The 20,573-nt window shown below is 54.3% G+C and overlaps 1 protein-coding gene across 5 annotated transcripts in view; it reads right to left on the bottom strand.

Moving 5' to 3' along the window:
• Positions 1-1,039: 1,039 nt before the first annotated feature.
• Positions 1,040-20,573, bottom strand: part of RNF220 (ring finger protein 220) — a 210,519-nt gene continuing 190,985 nt past the window's right edge. For 2 of the 5 annotated variants that reach the window (XR_004324977.1, XR_004324978.1), the window contains exons 6-14: positions 19,962-20,004; positions 16,674-16,795; positions 16,178-16,310; positions 7,908-8,004; positions 7,616-7,702; positions 7,429-7,484; positions 7,216-7,295; positions 2,980-3,088; positions 2,793-2,832 (exon numbers count right to left, since the gene is read on the bottom strand). Coding sequence is in view for 2 of the 5 variants with exons in the window: in XM_032494107.1 (XP_032349998.1) it covers positions 1,961-2,032; positions 2,758-2,832; positions 2,980-3,108; positions 7,216-7,295; positions 7,429-7,484; positions 7,616-7,702; positions 7,908-8,004; positions 16,178-16,310; positions 16,674-16,795; positions 19,962-20,004; positions 20,143-20,196 (948 nt within the window). In the remaining 3 variants the exon portion in view is untranslated. Of the gene's footprint in view, positions 2,033-2,757; positions 2,833-2,979; positions 3,109-7,215; positions 7,296-7,428; positions 7,485-7,615; positions 7,703-7,907; positions 8,005-16,177; positions 16,311-16,673; positions 16,796-19,961; positions 20,005-20,142; positions 20,341-20,573 lie in introns of those variants that run through there. The other 3 variants (XM_032494107.1, XR_004324979.1, XM_032494106.1) reach the window with 3 other exon arrangements.

Here is a 20,573-nt window from a genome sequence, read left to right as displayed (position 1 = left end):
TTACCTTTTCTTCCAAACCCTCAGCCATCACCAGGGCTGCCCTGTGTCGACAGGCCACATACATCCCCTAGAATCTTGGGTCCGAGGATCCTGGGGCTCTGAAGGGCCTTCGCTTGACTCAAACCAAGGTGATTTATCTGGGTTCAGGGAGGGACAGGAGCTGCCAGCTGGACCCGATTCTGTAATATTTACTGCTGTGGTATCCCAGAGATGGGTGTCTAAGATTCGGGAAGATGGAGGGTGGGCCTGGTGTGTGCAAATGTGTGAAGGAAAGGAGTCTGGAGTTATGAAGATATTCTGGGGTCTTAATTTTAGCAGAATCCTGTTTTCTCAAAATGGCTTTGTGTGTTGGGTGAGGACTCACCTGCAGCTTTGAGCACCTGCCTGAGCACCCGGAATGCTGCTTACTTACCGGCACTGAGCAGACACTACTTCCAGCAGTGTCCAGTGAGGATGACCATTTGACAGAGCTCCATCTCCAGGGCTAGCTGCCCAGCCTCAGTCCCCTGACTTGAAGGTCTACTCTGGATAAAGGAGTTCTTACTGTTTCCGTCTGGTCTAGGCAGTAGCTATACAAGGCTGTTGGTCACTAAGATGGAGAACAGAAAAAAACCACAGGGGACGGAGATGGTGGTTCCATTTGTGGTCCTTGGCTCATTTCAAGGGACCAGAAAAGGATAGAGGTTTGGGGTTTGTGTTTTCACCCAAGCTTACAGCTGTTCCTGCCCTAGACTAGGGGATAGAGCATGCATCCCCTCTGTACCCCCAAGCTCTGACCTCTTCTGTGATTAATGAGCTGACGATTCTGCATCGATAAGGAATTAACCTGGAGCCCCTACCCATCAATAGTCAGGAGTCCAGGTCCCAGCCCCACCCCCACCCGAGACAGTGCTCTGGCCCCTAAGCAGACCAACCCCATACTGCTTTACAAACCCATAGCCAAGTCCTTTCATACTGCTGCCAGGAATTAACCCCTTAACTGCCTCTGTCCATACCACCCCATCACCCACCCCTCCCTACACACATACACACAGGCAGCAGCTGTCTGTACTGGTTTAATCCATGTCAAATGTAGTTTACAAAGGGAAAGGACAAGTACCTTTGTATAGAATATACAGACACAGCATCACACCATGGGGCCCACGAGAGGGGCAAGGGAGACAACACTTTTCCTTGGGAACAGCAGCTTTAATCCCAGGAAAGGTTCTTGGCAGAAGGCTGGGCAGCCAGAAGCACCCTCATCCAGCCCGTCTCAGCCCCTGCTTCAGCTCGGCTCCCATCTCCTGTGCCTCCCCCCCCCCCAACTCCTTATGAAGAGCCCCAGGAGCTAAGACTAAGGAGAGGATCATGTCCCTTGGGGCGTGTGCCCCACGTCTGGGAGAAGAAATATACACCACTGAACACCGAGCACATGGGTGAGGGAAGGGACACCACAGGAGAGGGAGTGGGAGAGGCAGGTACCCCAAGAGGTGGGTGGGCCGAGCCCCCAGCCAGCCCTGAAGGAGGCACTGCTTCCAGGTGTTCATAACAAAAGAAGAAAAATCATACAACCGGGGGAGGGGAGAGGGCCAGCTGTCCCATTTATACACAACATTGTAAACATACACGGTCTATATTACATGTGCTTCAGTCTGGTGTTTGCATGTCTGTCTGTCCATCTGTCAGTCTGGGGGCTGGATCTCAGGAGCCTTGCCGGGCTACTCCCCCACTCCCGCCTCCATGCCCCACCCTGGAAACAGAACCTGAAACAGGTATGGTCTCCAATCTTGGCGGGAGCCAGCAGGCAGGGCCTGGGCCTCAGCCCCTACTCTGGCTTAGAGTCCTGTGTGTGTGCATGTGTGTGCGTGCGTGTGTGTGCATGTATGTACACGGGGAACCTGTGTGCAAGTATGTACAAGGGGGGGTCATGTCACAGGCGGAGCAGGTGGGGCTCAAGGCAGGCCTGCCTGGGGTGGCTAGCTCACAAGTAGATTCTCCGTAGGTCTCCAGGTGCTGTGATGGTGTTGCACTGGGGGCAGAGCTTCTTGGCACCCTGCAGGGAGAACGGGGAGGGCTCTGGTGAGACCCTGTGCCACACATCTGCTGTGTGAGCACTTGGGTCTGCAGCCATGTCTCCCTGTACCAGTTGTGTGCAGGAACCTTGGTCCTGTCAGTCCGGGCTGGGGAGGCCTGGGCGGCCTCTGTGAGCAGGCAGGCACGCTCCTGTGTTGGGGGGATGCCAGGATCAAACCGCCTGGCCAGCCCCGCAGCGGGAGCCCCGGTAATGAGAACAAGGCTGGGTCCAGCTGTGGCTGCCGCGGCCCTAACGAGATTACACGCGGCCTTTGATCAGGACACAGAGCCCACGTCCGGGCCTTTTATTGCTGTCTCCGGGCGACATTTTAATGGCTGCTCCTGAGCGAAGAACAGGGGCAGGAGCAGAAGGAGCTTAGTAACTGGAGGGGGAGGGGCCGAGACCCTGGTCCTGCTTACCCACACCCAGCCTCCTCCTGACCTGGGTCTCACCACTGTATGTTTTACAGGGGCCTTCTGGGGGTGAGGGGCCAGAGGAAGGGAGCAGGCATTGAACCCATGGGTGGGGAGAACAGAATAAACCTGGGGTGGGGGGAGGGTAGTGAGCTTGGGGCTGAATATCCTGGCTTCCCGCTGTTTTCGATGCTTCTGCTCCCCCTCCCCTCAAATAGGCTCAAGCATAAGTATGGACATCGGGGCGGTACCCCAAATGGCCACCCCCTCCCAACCCCCGAGCCACTTCACCAGGGTCCGCAGCCAGCACTCCTCACAGTGCACGTGCCAACACTGGATGGACGTTAGGGGCATCGAGTATGAGTCCTAGGGAGAAGATGGGCAGAGAAGGGAGGGATCACTCTGAGGCTGTCCCACCCTCCGAAGGGCTCAGATCACAGGGCAGAGACCCTCTCCAACCCCCAAGGAGCACTGAAGCCAGAGCAGGGGCACCCAAGGTTCCCTTCCTCTCACCATGCAGATGAGGCATTTGTAACGGTCCCCACGGGAGAGCTGCCGTTCGAGCTCCCTGACCCGAGCCTTCAGGGCCTCAAACGTGGTCACAGCTGAATCTTCAGTGATTCTGTAAAGAGGATGGCATAGCTGGGCAGGCAGCAGGCTGGCATCCCTAACCTGAACCCCCAGTCCACACCTCCCTTGACTTCCAGAAGCACGTATGTGAATGTCCTCTAGATATGCCCCCTCCCCAGATCTGCTAACTCCACATTCCAGAACTTGCTCCTCCACCTCCATCCTAATATATTTCTAAACCAGATATCCGGGAACCATTCTCAAACCACTCCTTTCCAGTCACCCCCAACATCCAAAATCTGTCACGGAGCTCCAAATTACCTCTGGCATCTCCACTTCTTCCCACTGCTTACCACCACTAGTCCAGGTGCTTGTGGCTTCTGTGGATTACTTCACCAATCTGAATGTCCTGCCTCCAGCCTCCTCATTCCATTCGGTTCCCCTAAGCACCTAGAACCCTGCACATTTGACCATTTCTCCTTCCCACACTTCAGTGTCTATCTCAGAGTAAAGCTTTGCCAAACTCCTCACAAGCTTACATGGGCCTCCGCGGTCCAGCCCCAGCCAGCCGCACCCCTTCAGCACCCTGCCACGTACTTTACACTCCATCCACACCAAACTACTGGATTTCTACACACACACTTTTCATTCTGCTGGCCTCTCAGAAATTTCCACTTCCTCTGGATCATCCCCCAACCCGACTAAAGAGTTCCATCTCATCATTCAGGTCTAGTTCCCACTGCCTCCCAGAAGCCTTTTCCATTCCCAGCCAGTATCCCCACTGGTGGCTGCCTCTTCTGTGCTCCTCCAGCACCTGTACTGGACTTCACCACAGCAATATAACTGCAAATGTCTCTGTCTCCTCTGCTAGCCTCACTTCCCTGAGCAAACTGCTCACTCCACCAGTACGGACTCCGGACATTAACCCCACACTTGGCACATGAGTGTAAGTAAATACTTGCCAAAGAGAGCTGGTCTGATACCCAGGGAGAGTGAGAGATGCAGGGACTAGATGAGGCCCACATAATCTAGGTCCCTGGCTACAGGCCTAACCTACCTCCAGGGCTTCTGGTTGTTTCTTCCTAGGCACGTCAGATGCCCTGGTGGTCCTCATGCGTTGTGCAAACCCTGCACAAGGTCCCTACAACTTCCTGAAAACCCTCTAGGCACGATACTGAACAGGGAATAGCTCAGGCTATCTCAAGGAGTGATCCCTCCCACCCCTCCTAAAACAAGTGAACAGAACCCAGAGAAACTCACAGAGGAGGAAGAACACTTCCTGAAGGAGTAGAAGGGATGGTACTAGAGATGGGCCTAGGGAGTAATAATGACAATAATACAAATAAAAGCTAAAATTTATTAAGCACTTACTAAATGCCAAGGATTATACCGAGGGACTAAAAATTATTGTCTTATTTACACCTCACAAAAACCCCATGAGGAGATTCTAATACTCCCATTTTATATATAAAGAAACTAAAGCACAGAAACATTAAGTAGTCTGCGCAAAGGTTACATAGAGTGGAGGAGATGAGATTCAAACCCCAGCAGCCTGATTCTGTGATCAATCAGTAACTGTGTAACCATTACTCCACACTGGCTATAACCAGGAGACAAGCTCCAGGCTGAGGGAACAGGAGGAACCAAGGCCAAGAGGCCCAAGAGCCCCAGCTGGCTGGAAGGCGCACCTGTGGGTAAGCAGAAAGTGCTACAGCGGGAGAGGAGACTATATCCAGGAAGACCCCAGATGCCACAATCAGAAAGGGAAGTTTATCTTACAGGCAATTTATACGCAGTTGTTGAGGATGTTGGTAGACAGCTGTAAAGGGTAAGAGCCGAGGTTTAAAAGGTACATTCAATCAGCTGAGGTGGAATCACAAGGGCCGTGTGTGTGGGCAAGGACCATCTCCTAGGGTGGCCTGTTCTGCCAGCTTCGGGGAGACAGTTGGCCCAGAAAGCCTTACAGGCAGTCCGTCCCTGCTGGGCTAAGTGGTAGGGGGCATGGGTAGGATGGTGGGAAACCTGCCTACTCTCTGACCTCTCTCTTAGGGCACTAGCAGTGACTCAGAATGTGACTTCCTGATGGCTGTGTCCCTATATCACGATGCTCTAGATCCATGATTCCATGGGTCCATGATTCTCTGTCCTGCCGCTCTCGAGGGAAGCTGAGGCAGGCTCTGACTACAACTCCTTCCAGCACCAGTAGATTCCCTGGGAGCGTCCATTCAACTTTCCAGCTCTGGAAAGCCTTTACCATCCCCTCCCTCAGAAACACCTGCATAGCTGGCTCCTCCCCTTGGCATTCTGCCCAGTGCTGTGTGTGCCATGCCCACCTGGACTGCTAGTAAATTCCTGACAAGGAGACAAGAATGGGTAGCTGTGCTCCCTTCTTCTCCAAGGACCAGGCTGAGCATCTGCCTGATCCTATGTGGTTATTTCAAAAACTGGGAAACCAAGGCCTGGGGTTGGGGACAGCTCACCCCAGTGAAAAGAACTAACTCTCAAAACCCCAAACCAGAGGATGAGCTAGAGCTGGGAAGGCAAAAAGGATGGGGCCAGGTGAGAACGAACCATTTCCCCATCTCCAAAAGCTCCAAGGCCACATCCAACTCCAGAGCCCATCCTATCTTGGATTTGCTCAGCAATACGTGGCCTATTGTTTGCTCTGGTGAAATACCCAATCCTCCAGGCCCCTGACCTAGGTAGGCTGTAAGCTAGTCCTGAGCCCCTCTAGGGCATGGGGTAGAGAATTTCTTGGAAGAAGCCATGTCATCCTGCCTTTCTCCTTCTCTAGGTTGTGAAAAAGATCTCGGATGGGAAACCATAATGTGTCCGGCTGCGAGATGCCATGGGGACTGAGGGGCCCCAATCTTGACAGATCCAGACCTAATGGAGATCTCTCTCTGCACAGGACTGAGCCAGTCCCAGAGAGCCCCGCCCACTGGTGCCCTGTGCTCACACAGGTGGGACAGAAGCCTCGACTCCCCCAGCCCTTGGTGGGTAGGACCTTCATGGATGACCACTGGCTCTGGCCCCCACCTCCCCCCTGAGCGCCATCCTTGATTAATGATCTTGTCTTTCTGATTTATGAGCAGCCCCTCCAGACGAGGGTGGGCGCCCCTTACAGCCCCGCCCGCCCCGCTCAGCTGGAGTAGGAGAGAATTATTAAATAAACATCCATACGTCATTCCTCCCCCCCCCAAGCTGGTTGCGCCGAACCTGTGCGGCCCGCTCCGGCGCTGACACGGAGCAGCTGCGGTGATTCATGGGCAGCCGGGCCCTGTGCCGCGGCCCATACATCATGCCAGCAGCACTCGCGGCCCCGGCCGAGATAAACTGATCAACCACAACGGGCTGGAATGAATTTATGACAACACAAAATGGAGGGAAACAAATGGGAGGTGACCCTGGGCCACCGACCCAGCCCTGTACCGGCCTGCAATCCACTCTGCTGGCAGGAGGCAAGATGGAACACTGGCCCTGGAATGAAGAGGCTGCCTTTTAACCCCAGGCAACCTAGCCTCCAGAGGAGGGAGGGATGAGCGTGAGGAGTTAAGGAATGGCCAACAGCAGCAGCTCCAGGCAGCCAGAACTGGACAATGCCACCTCCTGGGGCCAAAATGGCCTTGCTTGGGCTTCTGGAAAGGCAGTAAGGTGTCCAGCTGATTTCAAATCCTTGTGGCTCCTGGGGATCCAGGCCAGGGGTTGCCCAACTCTGGGTGAAGTGCTAACAGTTCCCCCTTTCCCCTGCCAGAGAACATGGGCCAAAAATTCCTACCAGACATGATGAGACCCAATACTCCTGCCTAAAACCCACTGCAAGCGCCATCCGGGACAAGAAAAATGAAACCAATTTAGCTCCCGATTAAGAAACAGAAACTGGAGATGAATCAAGTGTGCCGGCTGGGCTGGGCGGCCATACATCACATTCCCGGGCGGAGGCCGCCACAACGAGCACGTAGGCAGGCCGAACAGGCAGGCAGGCAGGCCGCTCCTCCCTCCACCACAGCTCCCAGGGCCATGGCCGAGTGATCAATCCAGAGTCACACTTAGCACCAGCTGGACCCCACTGCCGGCTGTGTGCCCAGGGCAGCAGGCCTTCCTACTCGCAAAGAGATGGTCTCTCTCCCTCCTACTGAGCTGCGGTCCTAGGGGTCTCCCTCCTGGCCAGACACTCACTTCTCGAATGTCGCTGTTCTTGCAGGTCTTCTGCATGGCCTCCTGCTTGCTGCTCTCACCGTTGCTGGTAGATGGCATCTCTGCTGGGACAGAGAGTAACTCACACTCTGGCCAGACTGGGCAGCCCAGGTGAGGGGTTGGGCTTGAGTCCATCACCACCAATGGAGAGACATCCCTTCTTCCCCATTACTCCTAACCTGGGTCAGGACTTACCATCACTGGCCCATTTCGAGAACTCAGGTGTGATGCGTGTGCTGGGAGGGCCGCCACTAGAGGAAAGGAAGGAGGAAGAACAAAGTGAGCCCCGAAGGCAGGCAGGATGGCCCTGAAGGGCGGGTACTGGGTGACACCTGCCTCAGGGCTTCCCATCCGACCCACCCAAGCCTGTGCCCACACTTGCTTTAGGACTGCGCCCCGGAGTGCCTCTCTCTCCTTGGCTTCGCCAGGCTCCTCGCCTGTGCAGGGGATGACATCAGCCTCCGTGTATCTGGCATGGTGGTCAAGGACAATGGATCCTGGTTTGCAGTGGGCCAGGAGGGTTGAATCCTCAGGAGGGCTCCCCCTGGCCCACGCTGAGACACTGACCCTCGGGTAGGGGGTGTGTGGGTGAGTCCCAGAGGTGCTTGCTACTTTTCTTCTGCCCTTGGCCTGTCCCCCCAGCCCCACCTTGTCCTGCAGTGCCCCAAGGATACTGTGGCTTCCCATACTCCAGAGTGTCATCCCCATCCACATCCAAGTCAGCATCACTGTCCGGATTCTCTTTGCCGCTGCACATGACGAAGCCAGAGCCTGTGGGAAGCAGGATGTGAGGAGGGCCAGGGGCCAGCAAGATAAGGCCAAGAGTGTCCCCTTCTGTTCCCCTAGGTAGGGGTCAGGTTTTAGGCTTGGGATTTAGAGAGCCAGATATTTGGATGCTTTTGATTCTGACATTTCAGTCCTTTTCACTCTGTGTACCTCATTCTTCCCTGCACTGCCTGCTGCTCCAAGTGGTCTCTGCTCCTAAACTAGCCCATTCGTACACTAGGTCAGGTCCTTAGGAGACAACCAGTCTAGGCCTGTTGTCTACCTGTCTTCCAGTTCTAGAAAAAGCAGGAAGAGGACAGAAACATTCAGGTCTATAAGATCACCCCCATCTAGAACCTGGACACCCTGTGTCCCATGGTCTAGCCTAACAAGTCCACTAGAGACAGCAGGCTGGCTAAGGCCAGTCACAGCCAGCCATACAGCGGGACCCCCAGCCAACGTCCTGATTTTGGCCGCCAGGTCCTTGCCAGCAAAAACACCAGGCAGCTGTTCAAATATTTGATGTCTGAAGCGCCTGACATTAATTATTCATCCCCAACTCACTCAGCCTGGATTCCTGGACAAGTGCAGTTATAAAGGGATTAGAAGGGACAGACGAGGGAGAGTAGGCATGCACACCTGCTTCTCAAAGTAGACCATGAAGGCAGCCAGGCTGGGCGGAGGCAGGGTGAAGGGCTGGGCAGGAGATGACCCCACCGAGGTGTATCTGGCAGCCACAGGCAGACTCTCGGCCAGTGGGGCGGTGGTGATGTTAGGGGTGAGGTGCTGAAGCTACTCCAGGCCCACTCACCTGCCATGTGGTCTGACTCCCAGGGCCACCCTTCCTGATAGCCGAGGGTCAGGGGCCACAAAATTGCCTCTCCCTCCCCACCCCTGTCTTCTCCCAGTGGTCCCAGTCTCAGACCACATCTCACTAGCCAGAAGAGCAGCCCTGCTGGGGACAAAAAAGGCTGAAAGCAATGGGATTTGGGGTGAGTGAAATCAGAGATACGAAGCAGCTCAGGGTTCTGCCTGATGATCTCAGAAATCTCTTCTTGTCCATTCTTCCCACACTCAGGGCCTTACACTCTCATCAGGGTAACAGACTTGTAACAAGTCATCAACTCTCTCACCTGTTCCTTCACCCTGTTGCCACAGTCCTGACCCTTCTCTTCCCTGCTCCACCGCCATCTGCAGCGCCCTGCTGCATGCACGGTCAAGTCTCGGCTCCTCAGCAGACCCACGAAGACCAGGATGCCGCACTTTTCCACTTTCACCCTTCCCCTCACTTCACTCCATAAGCCCCATGTATACGGACAGGCTGCTTACTACACCTCAGACATCACCCGGCCTGTCCTGCTCAGGCTTTCCACTCCATCTAGAATGTTCTCCATCTTTCAAGCCTATTTCAAAAGCACCTCCTTATCCTCCTCCTCCAGTCTCTGGTCTCACAAAGGTTCCACATATCCCAGAGGAAAGCAGCACGAGAGAGAGAGAGGTCAGGCACTACCTGGGCCCCACCCCTCCCCGCCAGTCCTCATCTGCCCTCCACACCGAGGCACCAACAAACTAGAGGCAGCAGGCAGGTCAGCAGCAGAGCCATTAAGCTGAGCAAACACCAAGTTACAGCCCTGTCTCCTATTCATGGCCAGGTGTCCTGACAAGCAATTCCTGCCTCGTGGGTGAGTGGCACCTCTATAAACCCTCTGACAGTTTGGGAGACAAACTCCGCAATCAATCAGAATGTAGCTATCAGGTTCACTTACAGCCTGTGCCCCTCGAGCCCTGCCAACCCCCCTCCCCCAAGTACACGCAGCTCAGTAGTTGGCCTCACATCCTCGGCTTAGCTTGGCCCTGCCCAGCCCTGCCTCGTGGGTGGGCAAGGAGCAGCGGAGAATCCTGGCACTACTCCTCAGCCCAGAATGGCTCCATGGCAAAGCTGAGGAAACAGGGCACCCAAAACTGCCAGGAAAAGTCCCAGCTTCTCAATGCATGAAGCAGCCTGGTGGCCGAAGAAGTCCTCTGCAGTCTCACTGCCTGCCAGGCCTGGACCAGGACTCATATTCCAGTGGAATACAGCTACTGCGGTTGCACAAACCCTCCATGTTTTTTCAAGCTCCTATGCCTTTGTACCTCCTGTTATCTCTGCCTAGAAATGTCTCCTTCCTGGTCTACAGAACAAATTCCTGCTCATTTTGCAAGTATGACTCTGCTCAACCATGCCTTCTGTTAACTCCTAGTACCTAATATAGAGTAGTTGCTCTATAAATACTTCCTGAAGGAACTCACTTCAACATGCTCTCAACCTTTACTGAACTCATTCTCTGCCTGGTTTGGCACTGAGGACAGGGTTCTCACATCTGATCCCTACCCTCAAGGTGCTGAGTGTGGGTTAGACTTCCCTAGATCTTTCTACATAGGGGTCCCTTCCTTGGCATCCACCCAGGCTTCTGTGCAACTCTAAAATCATATTTATTACACCATGTATTATCACTGTCCCTTACCAGATTGAAAAGCCCAAGTCTGACTCATTGCTGTGAGCTCAGCAGAGCTGGCCAGGCCCACAGCAGGTGCCACACAACACACCCCAGCAGTAATGGCTAAATACCGACAATGCTGTTCTGTTAGGTTCTGGGAGCCTTTGCCAGGAGGGTGGAGGGCTGCCTGGCTGGTGGCCCGGAGAAACCTCTCAGGCCACAATCTTTCCTTTCAGATCCCAGCTCTCAGGTGGGCAGCGACCTTCTGCTCCTCTGACCAGCCTCGCAGGATGGAGAGCACGACACTTCTTGTTTGTCACAGAAAAGGCCTCTCTGTCTCTGGTCTGAGCAGTTTACTCTGACCCTGACCCCATCTTGCCAGTGGAGACAGATGCTGGGAAACTTTCCCTACCCCCACAGGTGTTCATAACAGGCTGCCGCCTGCCGATTTCACTCCTGTGCTACCCTAGCCTGCTCCAACCTCCTTCCCAGCACATTAAACTTTATTTTCTTAATGAAATGTCACTTGCTGACTTCTGGCAGAATCATAATAAAAAGAAACGGCCATAAAGCCGTTTTATGCAGACAGCACCCCTGCCAGCTTGCCCCCCCCCCCCTTGCTTTGAGAAGAAGGCTCCACAGTCATTTTATGTTCTCAGCTGCTGGAATATCCCAGGCCAGTACTCAGAGGCAAGATGGCACAGAGAACTCCTTTCCAAGCCTCTGGCTCCTGTTCCGTGTAGCTCTGGGGATAACAGGCAAGCTGCCACTCCTGCTGCTACTGTCCAGGGAAGGGACTCTGCCCTTGGGCCCTGCAGGATGACCCAGAGTACCCTTTAGTCACCAGGGAGGCCCCCTTGCTGCAGCTCAGCCCCACCTTAATGTGGCACAAAGGGCTGGGCTGCTGCCCACAGGAAGACTAAGCCTGATGGTCAATGATGCTCAGCAGAGGGGAGGCCTGGTCCTGGGAGGGCAGGCAGTGTGAAAAACCCCCTCCCTCCAAGTGGATACTTAGCAATAGAGAGCAAGAAGGTTAAATGCAGAAATGATAAGCAAATCTAAATCTTATAAAAATGATTCCTCTCCCATAAACTCATTTCTTCTTGGGTCATCACGAAGCCGGGGTGGGGGAGGGGGGGAATCAGTATTAATTTAATCAATTGATCAGATGATTGATTGAGAAACTGAAGATGCCCGTTTACTGAGGGCAGTAACGTCCTGGAACCTGAAACCACAAAAAAGAGTCATCAATTTCCTCACCTGCTGCTCCCAACAAAACCAGAGCCCAGGGAGAAAGGAGTCCTGAGGTCTCCAGAGGCCTGCACACTCCAAGGAGAGGTGGGGGTGGGAAGGGGGGCGCAGCAGCAGCTTCCGGAGAGTTTTACACTGGAATTAGTTACAGATGCAGTTACGGTGTCTTGTGTAAACTGCCATCGATTGGGGAGCTGACAGTCTGGGGAGCTGCGATGCGGGACAATCAATCGGCCTGCAGTGTCACCTGCCACCTCGCTGAACAGTTGACAATGCAATTATCCAGTGTGGAGGCAGGGAGTTGGCGTGTGTCAAACGCACTTAGCCACTTTCCGGGCCTCCTCGATAACGCGTTTCACTGCCTCACGTCAGGAGAGACGCAGAGAGACAGACGCGTTTAAAACCATTGATACTTGTTCCTTCTGCCGGCACTCTGTCCTGGCTTAACAATTGTGTTGCAAAAGGCGATTAAATCCCCATCAGTCGCCACAGGGGACAGAAGGTGCCCTGCTCCTTGCCACCTCTCCTCGCCCCTCCCACCAGGCAACAGTTACAACTGAAGGTGGTAAGGAGTTAGAGGGCAGCAGCCCTAACAGTCTCCATTCCAAGACTGCCTCCAGCAGCCGGCTGTTCCAACACCTGTCACAGACTGGACCAGGCAGCAGGGCTGCGCTCGGGGACATATTTAGCATCAGCAGCTCCATCTTTTGGAAACAAACATGCCGAAGGAGCCAGCATCTAGGGCTAGGCCTACTTCTTCATGCCCTTGGACTCACACCTCTTAGCCCCTTGACCCATAATCTGGCACTAAAGTTTTATCAAGCAATAGCCAGTTAAAAGATCTGTGCCAAAGCTGCCCTGCCTGTCCTGTCCATGGTATCGCACATCAGGCTACTTGGAACCAGCCTCAATCTAAGGCAGGAACTCAAGAAAGATGCAGTCCCTAGGCCAGGATCTGGGCAGAGCACAAACCTTGGACAGTTGGTTCTCTTAGTATTGTCCCTGTCCCTTCCCTCAACCTGTTTGATTCAAAGGGACTCAATGCTGGATTCTAGGAATGCATTTCCTTCCAGGGCTCAAAGATGGAGTTGCAACACCTTCCATTTCCTGTGCTGCCTCCTGGGAAATTCATCCATCTCACCACTCATGTGCCCACCACATCACCGTCACAGAATCTGAAACCAACCATTCCACGTCCTCTTTCCAGCCTGTCCATTCCAAATATGATGAGCTCCAAGCTCTCCCAAACCAGATGGGTGAACTTTCACTGGCAACCAATGCAGGGGAGGGATCAAAGCTCCCACAAGTCTCTTCTTTGGGCCCAAGAGCTGGAGACAGGCAATGAAGAAAGCTGTGGCTCATTTGTCACATACCTCCTTTGGCTATAGGCAGGAGCATGTTTGTCCACAAGGGCTGTGTATTCAGGTTTTCCTTGTGGCCTGCTGCTTTAGCCTAGAGGCCCCTTGCTCTGCCCAGGGATGGCATGGGGCCCCAGAAGAGCATCTTTTTTCCCTAACTGCTGAGCTCTTTTAGGGCAATGTTGGTGAAGCACTAGGCTCCATTGCTGTCCTGTATGCAGTTATAACTCTGGGTGGGGAGGAAGAGCAGCAGCAGGTTAGCAAACCTAAGGTTCAGAGAGTACCAACAGCTAGGCTCACAGCCCAGGGTTTCTTCTAGAACTAGGAAGGCCAGAGTGTTTCCTAGACATCGAAAGTTTGTTCCAAACTACTCTCTTGAAATCTTTACCTATTTCCTTTGGCCTCTTAACGATCTATTTAAAGCTGGACCTAACTCGGTGCTTACCTGTTCTGTCTGGTCTTTCATTTTGTCCTAAAAGTACCAATTCCAAGTACTTCCAGGCCTGAGCTATCTGGGCCTCACCCTGAGTAACCACAGGTCCCATCTCCAAGGCCTTTTCCCCTCGGCCAAGTATCCCACCCAAAACTCTCACTAGTTCATTGGCCCCACAGCAGATTATACTCAAGGCAACCAATTTGCTCCATCAGACCAGCTCCCAGCGGGCCTGGTGGGAAGCTTTGCCGAGGATGACGAACTGGGCCCTGGTCTGGGTGGGGGGTAGGGGATGACCGGATACAGGAACTTATCTGCAATTCTTCAATCCTTTCATATCTAACAAGGACAGCAATCTCTGTTCTGTCAGCACGCACAGTGCAGCTTAAATGGGCCTCGCCGCTCGCCTGCTCATCCTGCTTCTGCTCCCTCTCTCTGAAGTCGGCTGGGCAGCTTCTTCAGCCGGCGTTATCACTCCCTCTAACCGGTCTTGGCAGGCAATCTAATTCCTCCTGAAAAGGTCACCGCCATTTTAACTGCCTTTCAATCACATTAAGCACGCACTGCCCGGCTTGCGGCCCAGCCCGCCCAGCGGGCGATCAATGCGCCGCACTGACACCAGCCCGCCTGGCGGGGCCACACCCAACCCCCCAAGAGTTGGGCCTATCGGGCCTGGCAGAGGAGGGTAGACTGACAGATGGCTGCTCCTGCAGACAGGATTTCGGGGGCAGAGGCACTCAGGATCATCCAGGGCCTCCTTTGATAGCACCCCCCCACCGAGGAGCCTCAGCCTCCTCCGCTCCACTGCGCCCTGCTCTCTGCCTCGTGGCCCCTGCTGATCTCGCTGTAAAACAGCCTTTCAAGTCTGCCTGTCTTTTGACTGCACTAAGCTGTTTAAGAGGCGGCAGCAGCTTCTATCAGGAAAGCCGGAGCAATTCTCTGCAGATAAAGGCACCTCCGGCCCCTGTTCCCTCTTCAAGTCTCACTCTCATTCTCGCTCTCCAAATCGCTCAAAGAAAAGCCCCCTTTGAACTCCCCTCAGGAATTCTTGAAAGGAACAACCTCACAGCATAAACACTCGGGGAAAACTGACACCCGCCCAGGGCTGAAGAACCCCTCACACCCGCTCTGTAAGTGCGTCCTGGCGCCTGGGAAATACTTGGTCAAATCAGCAGGCCCCATGCAGCTTCATCGCCTTAAGCCCTGTCTGGTGCCCAGAAGCCATCAGGTCCAGTTCTGTGCCAAGAAACCTGACTAAGAAATTGCCACGGCAATGGAAGATGTGAGTATCTGCAGCTGCCGACAGAGTGAACCCCGAGCAGCAGGCTGGAACTGTCCCTGCAGGGCTGCCAGAGACACCTGTGTGTCCAAGTCATGGGATCCTGGGCTTTGCTTCTCATCCTCCCAGAGCCTCAGACAGTCAAACTCCAGGACAGGACCAGACTGAAATGGCAAATGGCCATTCTCCAACTCAGTGCTCAGGCTCAGAAAACGGTTTGGTGTGATTAACTTTTCTGATTTACACTCTGGCTTGTCCCCAAAAGCCTGGGCAATGTGAGAGAAGCCCAGAGGCACAATGCCCCACCTGGGCTTGTGGCCCCTTCACGTAGCCGGTCTGCCCTGGATGGCACTGCAGGGACTGTTCCTCAGCACTGGCCCAAGAAGCACAGGCCCAATGAGGCAGAGACCCTCCTCCCAGCTGCTGTGAAACTCCCCAGGGACCAGACACAGCAATCCTCCCAAGGGTGTTGCCCAGAGAACTGGAGGCAGATGGGAAGCAGACTGGCTCACTTAATGACCACAAGCTGCAGTGCCAGCTGTGCTTGTGCACAGAAAGAGAGAAGAACTGGGGGCTAGGAGGCAGACAGCTCCCTCTTTGCCCTGCCCATGGCAGGGGGGTTTGACAAGAGGACAGTGGCCCTGGGCACCTACCAGTCTGTTTGACCTGGTGGGGGTGGGGGACTTCCACCAGGCCAAGTCATACCCCTCCAAGGAGCCAGGTGGGCAGTGAAGCTGGGCAGGGGCCTGCAGAGCCCTCTGCTGCAGTGGGGGAGAGCCCAAGGGAAGCAGGGAGCAGCTGGGCCCTGGCCCCTCTTGCTTCAGGGCAGAGGGTGCCCAGGGAGAAGGGATGGGATGAGAGCTAAAATTAGATTCACCAATGAAGCTCATGGGAGGTCAAATTTTGCCATAACTCACTCTCTCCTCTGTAACTGATTTCCCTGACGTGGGGCTGAGGAGGAGGAGGAAAATCCAATGTGTTTGCCTGGAAGCCCTCAGGGCCCCCAGTGCTGGAGGTGTACAGCAGGTTGCTGGATTCTCATTTATCAGCCTTAAGAGGGATGGAGTGATAAATGCATAACCGTCCCTTTAATATTTTATGCAGGTGCTAACGCGGCTTGGCTGTCACCTTCAATGCATCACCCGAGGCTCAGAGCCCCCCTCGTCACTTCTAGCTTGCAGCCTCACAATTCCATTTCCCCACCCAAATACATCCATTTTAATATGCACATCACAGGCAGGCAGCACGGTCACAAAGGAGCCCTGCCAGCAGCAGTTCCCACGTGGTGGAACGGATGACCAGCCACCAGCCCTGGCCTCTCGGCTCCCAACAGATGGATACCCAGCAGAGGCCTGGCCACCTATGTGTCAGCTGCTTGTACCTCGGAAACCACCTTCCAGGAGAGTGGTGGCCCGTATCCGCTTCTGCCCGCACCACTCATACTCCTCAAAGCGGTTGCTGTTCTCATGCTCGATGTCCACGGCATCGTCCTCAGCCATGCAGGAGCCTTCCCTCTGTGAAGAGCAGAGCAGGATCATGCAGGTCCCTGGCCACCCCTACCTGCTCCCCAGGCCTGCAGGGAAGGCACAGCCCTAGCCCCCAGCTTTGGCATGCCCAACGGGCCCCCAGCTCTAGGGCTCCTTTGAAGTAAACCAATCTAGAGGTCAAAGACCTGGGCCTCTTCCCAAAAATTTTCCACTGGAGCCCCAGGGGAGGAGTGGGAGAGTGAAAGCAAAGGAAGAGGGTGAAGAATAGAGGAAGAAGCTGCTGAGACTACACAGAGACCTCCAACAGCCCACAGACCTGGAGGCAGTCAGTGGCTAGTGTCAGGGGAAGGAGGGCAGGGGAGGGGAGGTAGGTGGTGATGGCCCCTCTACCTTAGAAAGGCAATGCTCCACATGCCTACTCATCTCCTGCTCCGATCCTGCCAGGGGGCGGCTGCACAGGGGACATACCTGCCCTTCATCTTGCTTCCTCCGTTTCATTTTCCCAATCCGAGCTGCATGGAGAAACCGAAAACAAAGCACAGAACAGGCAGAAGATCACTGTAGCTCCTAAGGTCCCAGTGAAGCTGACACATCCTGACCTCCTGTCAGCCATTAGCCCTTTGGTTCAGTGCCTGATCTGGCCCTCCTTATGCAGCCTTCTGCTCCTTTGGGGACTGGGCTTTGTCAAGAGCACCTAGGGAGATTGGTGATAGGCCAGCAAAGTGTCTACTCTGGCCACAGATGGCTCAAGCTCAACCCATTCTCCTTACCTGCAGTGCTCAATGAGTCCAACGAGCAAATATACTGTGCATTTCTAGGTATCTCCCCAGAAGGACAAGATCAGGGGTTCTTTTGGAGTCAAGAAACACAACTTTAAAGAACATCTCTTGGCTAGAACCCAAGGTTCCTCCAGGGGCCTGACTTGGCCAGCTGTTCACTCATCAGTTAAAAATGCCTTTTGTTCCCAGGCCAAGAGCCCTGAGGTACAGCCCTTAGTGTCCTATGTAGAATCACCCCAGGCAGAATTTTTCGCGTGTCCACCAGTCCCATTTTACAGAAGAGGAGACTAAGGCCAAATCATAAAGGTTTAGAGGGTGTGAGTCAGACAGCTCAGGGTACCTTGAGAGGGTAGCCCTTACCGTGCCTACCCAAACCTGTTCCCTTATTTCTAATCAGTGCAGAGGGGCTGGCAGGCCCCCAAGGCAGAGGGCTGTCTGCCATGCTGTCCCGCAGGGGGCTCAATTCCAAAGTGCACACTGCAAGCCCACAGCACTACTAATTAATGCTGAGAGATGCAATCATTTCTAATTAGCTCACTAATCCCTCTCTGCAGCCCTCCTGTCACTGAAGCAGGAAGGGGTCAAAACAAGGCACTCTAGTCCCTCTAGCCCCTCCCTATGCAACAGTAGGAGTAAAGCTAGCCACTCTGAGACCAGACTGATTGGGGGATGGAGGGATGGAGGATGAGAAGCCAGCCACGGAGGGAAGGGTTCCTCACTGCAGTGCCAGGGAGAACTTTCACCTGGGAAAGCTCATCAGTGCAGTTTTGGGAGCAAGATACAGGTGAAAGTTGATGCAAGTGAGAGTTGATAACTTACAATTCAGAGCTTCAACTGTGTATTAGGTTCAGAGTCAGATATCTGATACAATGTAGCTCATTTTATTCTATATCCTGAAGCTAGATTATATTATCCATTTTAACAGAAGAAGATACTCAAGGCTCAGAGAGATCAAGGCAGTTATCTAGGTGGCTAAAAAGTGGCAAAAGCAGCATAGAAAACCAGGCCTGACTCCATAGCTTAGGAGCCTCCCCTGTCCTAAGAGTGCCCCCAACTGATCAGCAACGACAAAAACTGATCCTGTGAGTACGCTAGGGCAGCAAGAAATACACTTGGGGCCCCAGCTCCTGCATGTTGAGGATCTGAGGCAGGGAGCTACTCCAACTCCAAAACAGAGTAGCCCTAGAAAGACCCGTATCAATAGCAAAGGAACCATCCCACCAGGGCTGAGCAAGGAGTTTGAGAAACCTTGGTCTGCAGTGAGGTCCATCTCTTCAATTTTCTGTGCTCTCACTATAGGATATGTGAATATGTTCTGGTGTCCCACTTGATTTTGCAAAGATTTAGATTCCTTCACCCTGACTGTCCTGACCCTTGGAATCTTAGGCTCCAGCCACTTTGACACTCTAGAGCCAGCACTGGGATGGAGAAGGGATGTTAGACATCAGAAAGGCATTGAGCAATGGACTCTGAGAATTCTAGAAGCCTGTATGGAGCAGGGTGCCAATACAAAGATTTCTCCCCTACCCTGCCTAGAGCCTGAGGGAGTTCCTCTCTGTAAGGGGACTAAGATAGACAGTTTGATAATTGAATTAAGAAATTAATCTCATAGAATTGCCAAGGAAGGCACGATACTGGATGCTCTCCTTGCCCAGGCCACCCATGCCAGAAGGTCCCTTGCAGTCCCAAGAAAGCACTCTGATGGATTGGGCATCACATGGAAATCCTCAGATAAGCATGGCAGGTTTGGTTATTTTTTCACCTTTCTCACCATTCATCTTCTAGGTCCTGAACTAAGCTTACTGAAGCATGGTAGGGAAAGTTTTGCTCCCTACCTAGAGACTAACACTGAGCAGGAAAAGTCAGTCTGGCCACGGAGGTAGAACGGCATGGTCGGAGAAGCACAAGCTTTGGAGGTGAACAAACTTCCGTTCAAATCATGGCTCAGGTACATGCCAGCTGTGTGATTTTAAACAATTCACCTTCAACACTCCAAGCCTCAGTTTCCTTATCTACAAATTGTGTGTTAACACTTTCCTCTCAGTTATGATAACGATGCCGAACGTGGTGCTGGCCCATAATGCTCTCCCTTTCCCAGACTGGGTCTCAGCCTGGTACAGAAACCAAGTAGCAGGAACTGGGGATCTTGAACATTCACGATCTCACTCACTTACCAACTGGCCTAGAGACCCCAAGCCCCTTACAGCCAACCCTCAGATACACCACACCCTAGTCAGCACAAAAAACTAGATCATTCAATTGTGTTCAGCAAATACTAACGCTCCAGAGGTTTGAATCCAAAAGGGGGGGGGGGGCCGGGGTGCTGCCAAGTAGTGCATACATGGCGTGCTTTCAGAGAAGGCCTCTAAGAGCTGTCGAGCCCACGCTGATCACCTTTGTGAAATGTGGGCCGACTGATAACTCAAAGAGCCCTGGGATGAGTTAGTGCCTGTTGCCGTGGGAACTCCAGATCTCACTGCATTGTCAAGTCTCAGCAGAGAGGCTGTATTCATACTACTGGGCACTGATTAAAAACTGGAAGAAAAACATTCTCAGCGCCCTGCCGGCTTGTACAGTGAGGTCCCAGCGGTTTGCAAATTCAAAGCTGAGCTCCCGAGTGGAATTGTGTGGCTTGTTCCTCGTTCTCTGGCACACACTGCCCCCCAGGTTCTTCAGGGCCTTTAGAGAGGCTCGGGTAAGAGCTAGGAACCATAACCTCCATGAGACAGACGGGGAAACTGAGGATAGATGCCTTGGAAAGCACATACTCTGGCGCTGTCACTGCGAAGAAGCCAATGGGCCCTAATGTCGAAGAGACCCAGGCAAGCCAGGAGCAGCAGGCAGTGAGGGAGGGAGGAGGCCGGGGGTGGGGCGGAGGGAGGGGCCGCGCAAGACTCACCATTCAGTCGGGTCTGCCGGTTGGCTCGTACTCGCAGGAAGGTCTGGGAGAAGATCCCGGGCAGATGCAAAATAGAGAATAGAGCATCAGCGCATCCTGGAGTCCTGGCCCCAGCCCCAGCCCCAGCCCCGGACCCCGCTCCAGGCCTGCCCCGCCCCAAACAGCCCGTAAACAAACCTACTTCCTCCCTCCCGCCGGCCCCCCTGCTCCGCCGGCCGCTCCGGGCCCTCGGCATAGCCGCCTTCGACTGCTCTAGCGGGACACCGTGGCCGCCGCGCGGTGCCGCCCCAGCCCCAGCCTCCGGCACTCCGGGCCCCGCGGCCGCCCGGCCGGCGAGGGCGGCGATGCGGGCGGATTCCCCCCGGCTGCCCGGCGGCGGCGGCACCTCAGCTCCCAGCAGCGGCGGCGGCCATGTTGGCCCTGATCACGTGATCCGCTGCCGTCGCGCGCCGAGGGTGAAAGTTCAAGAAGTGGGGGCGCTGCCGGCCTGGGGCCAGGAAACAGCAGCTCGCACTCCGGCAGCAACCGGCTGGGGCCGCCCTGGGGTCCCTCCCACCTCCCTCAAAGCCAACCCGCCCCAGTTTTAGTGGCTGGGAGGTCCTCCCATCCCAC

This window comes from Camelus ferus, chromosome 13, assembly GCF_009834535.1.
Source record: "Camelus ferus isolate YT-003-E chromosome 13, BCGSAC_Cfer_1.0, whole genome shotgun sequence".
Classification (NCBI taxonomy): Eukaryota; Metazoa; Chordata; class Mammalia; order Artiodactyla; family Camelidae; genus Camelus; species Camelus ferus.
Note: the sequence above shows the minus strand (reverse complement) of the source record. Positions and strands in the feature narration are given on the sequence as shown.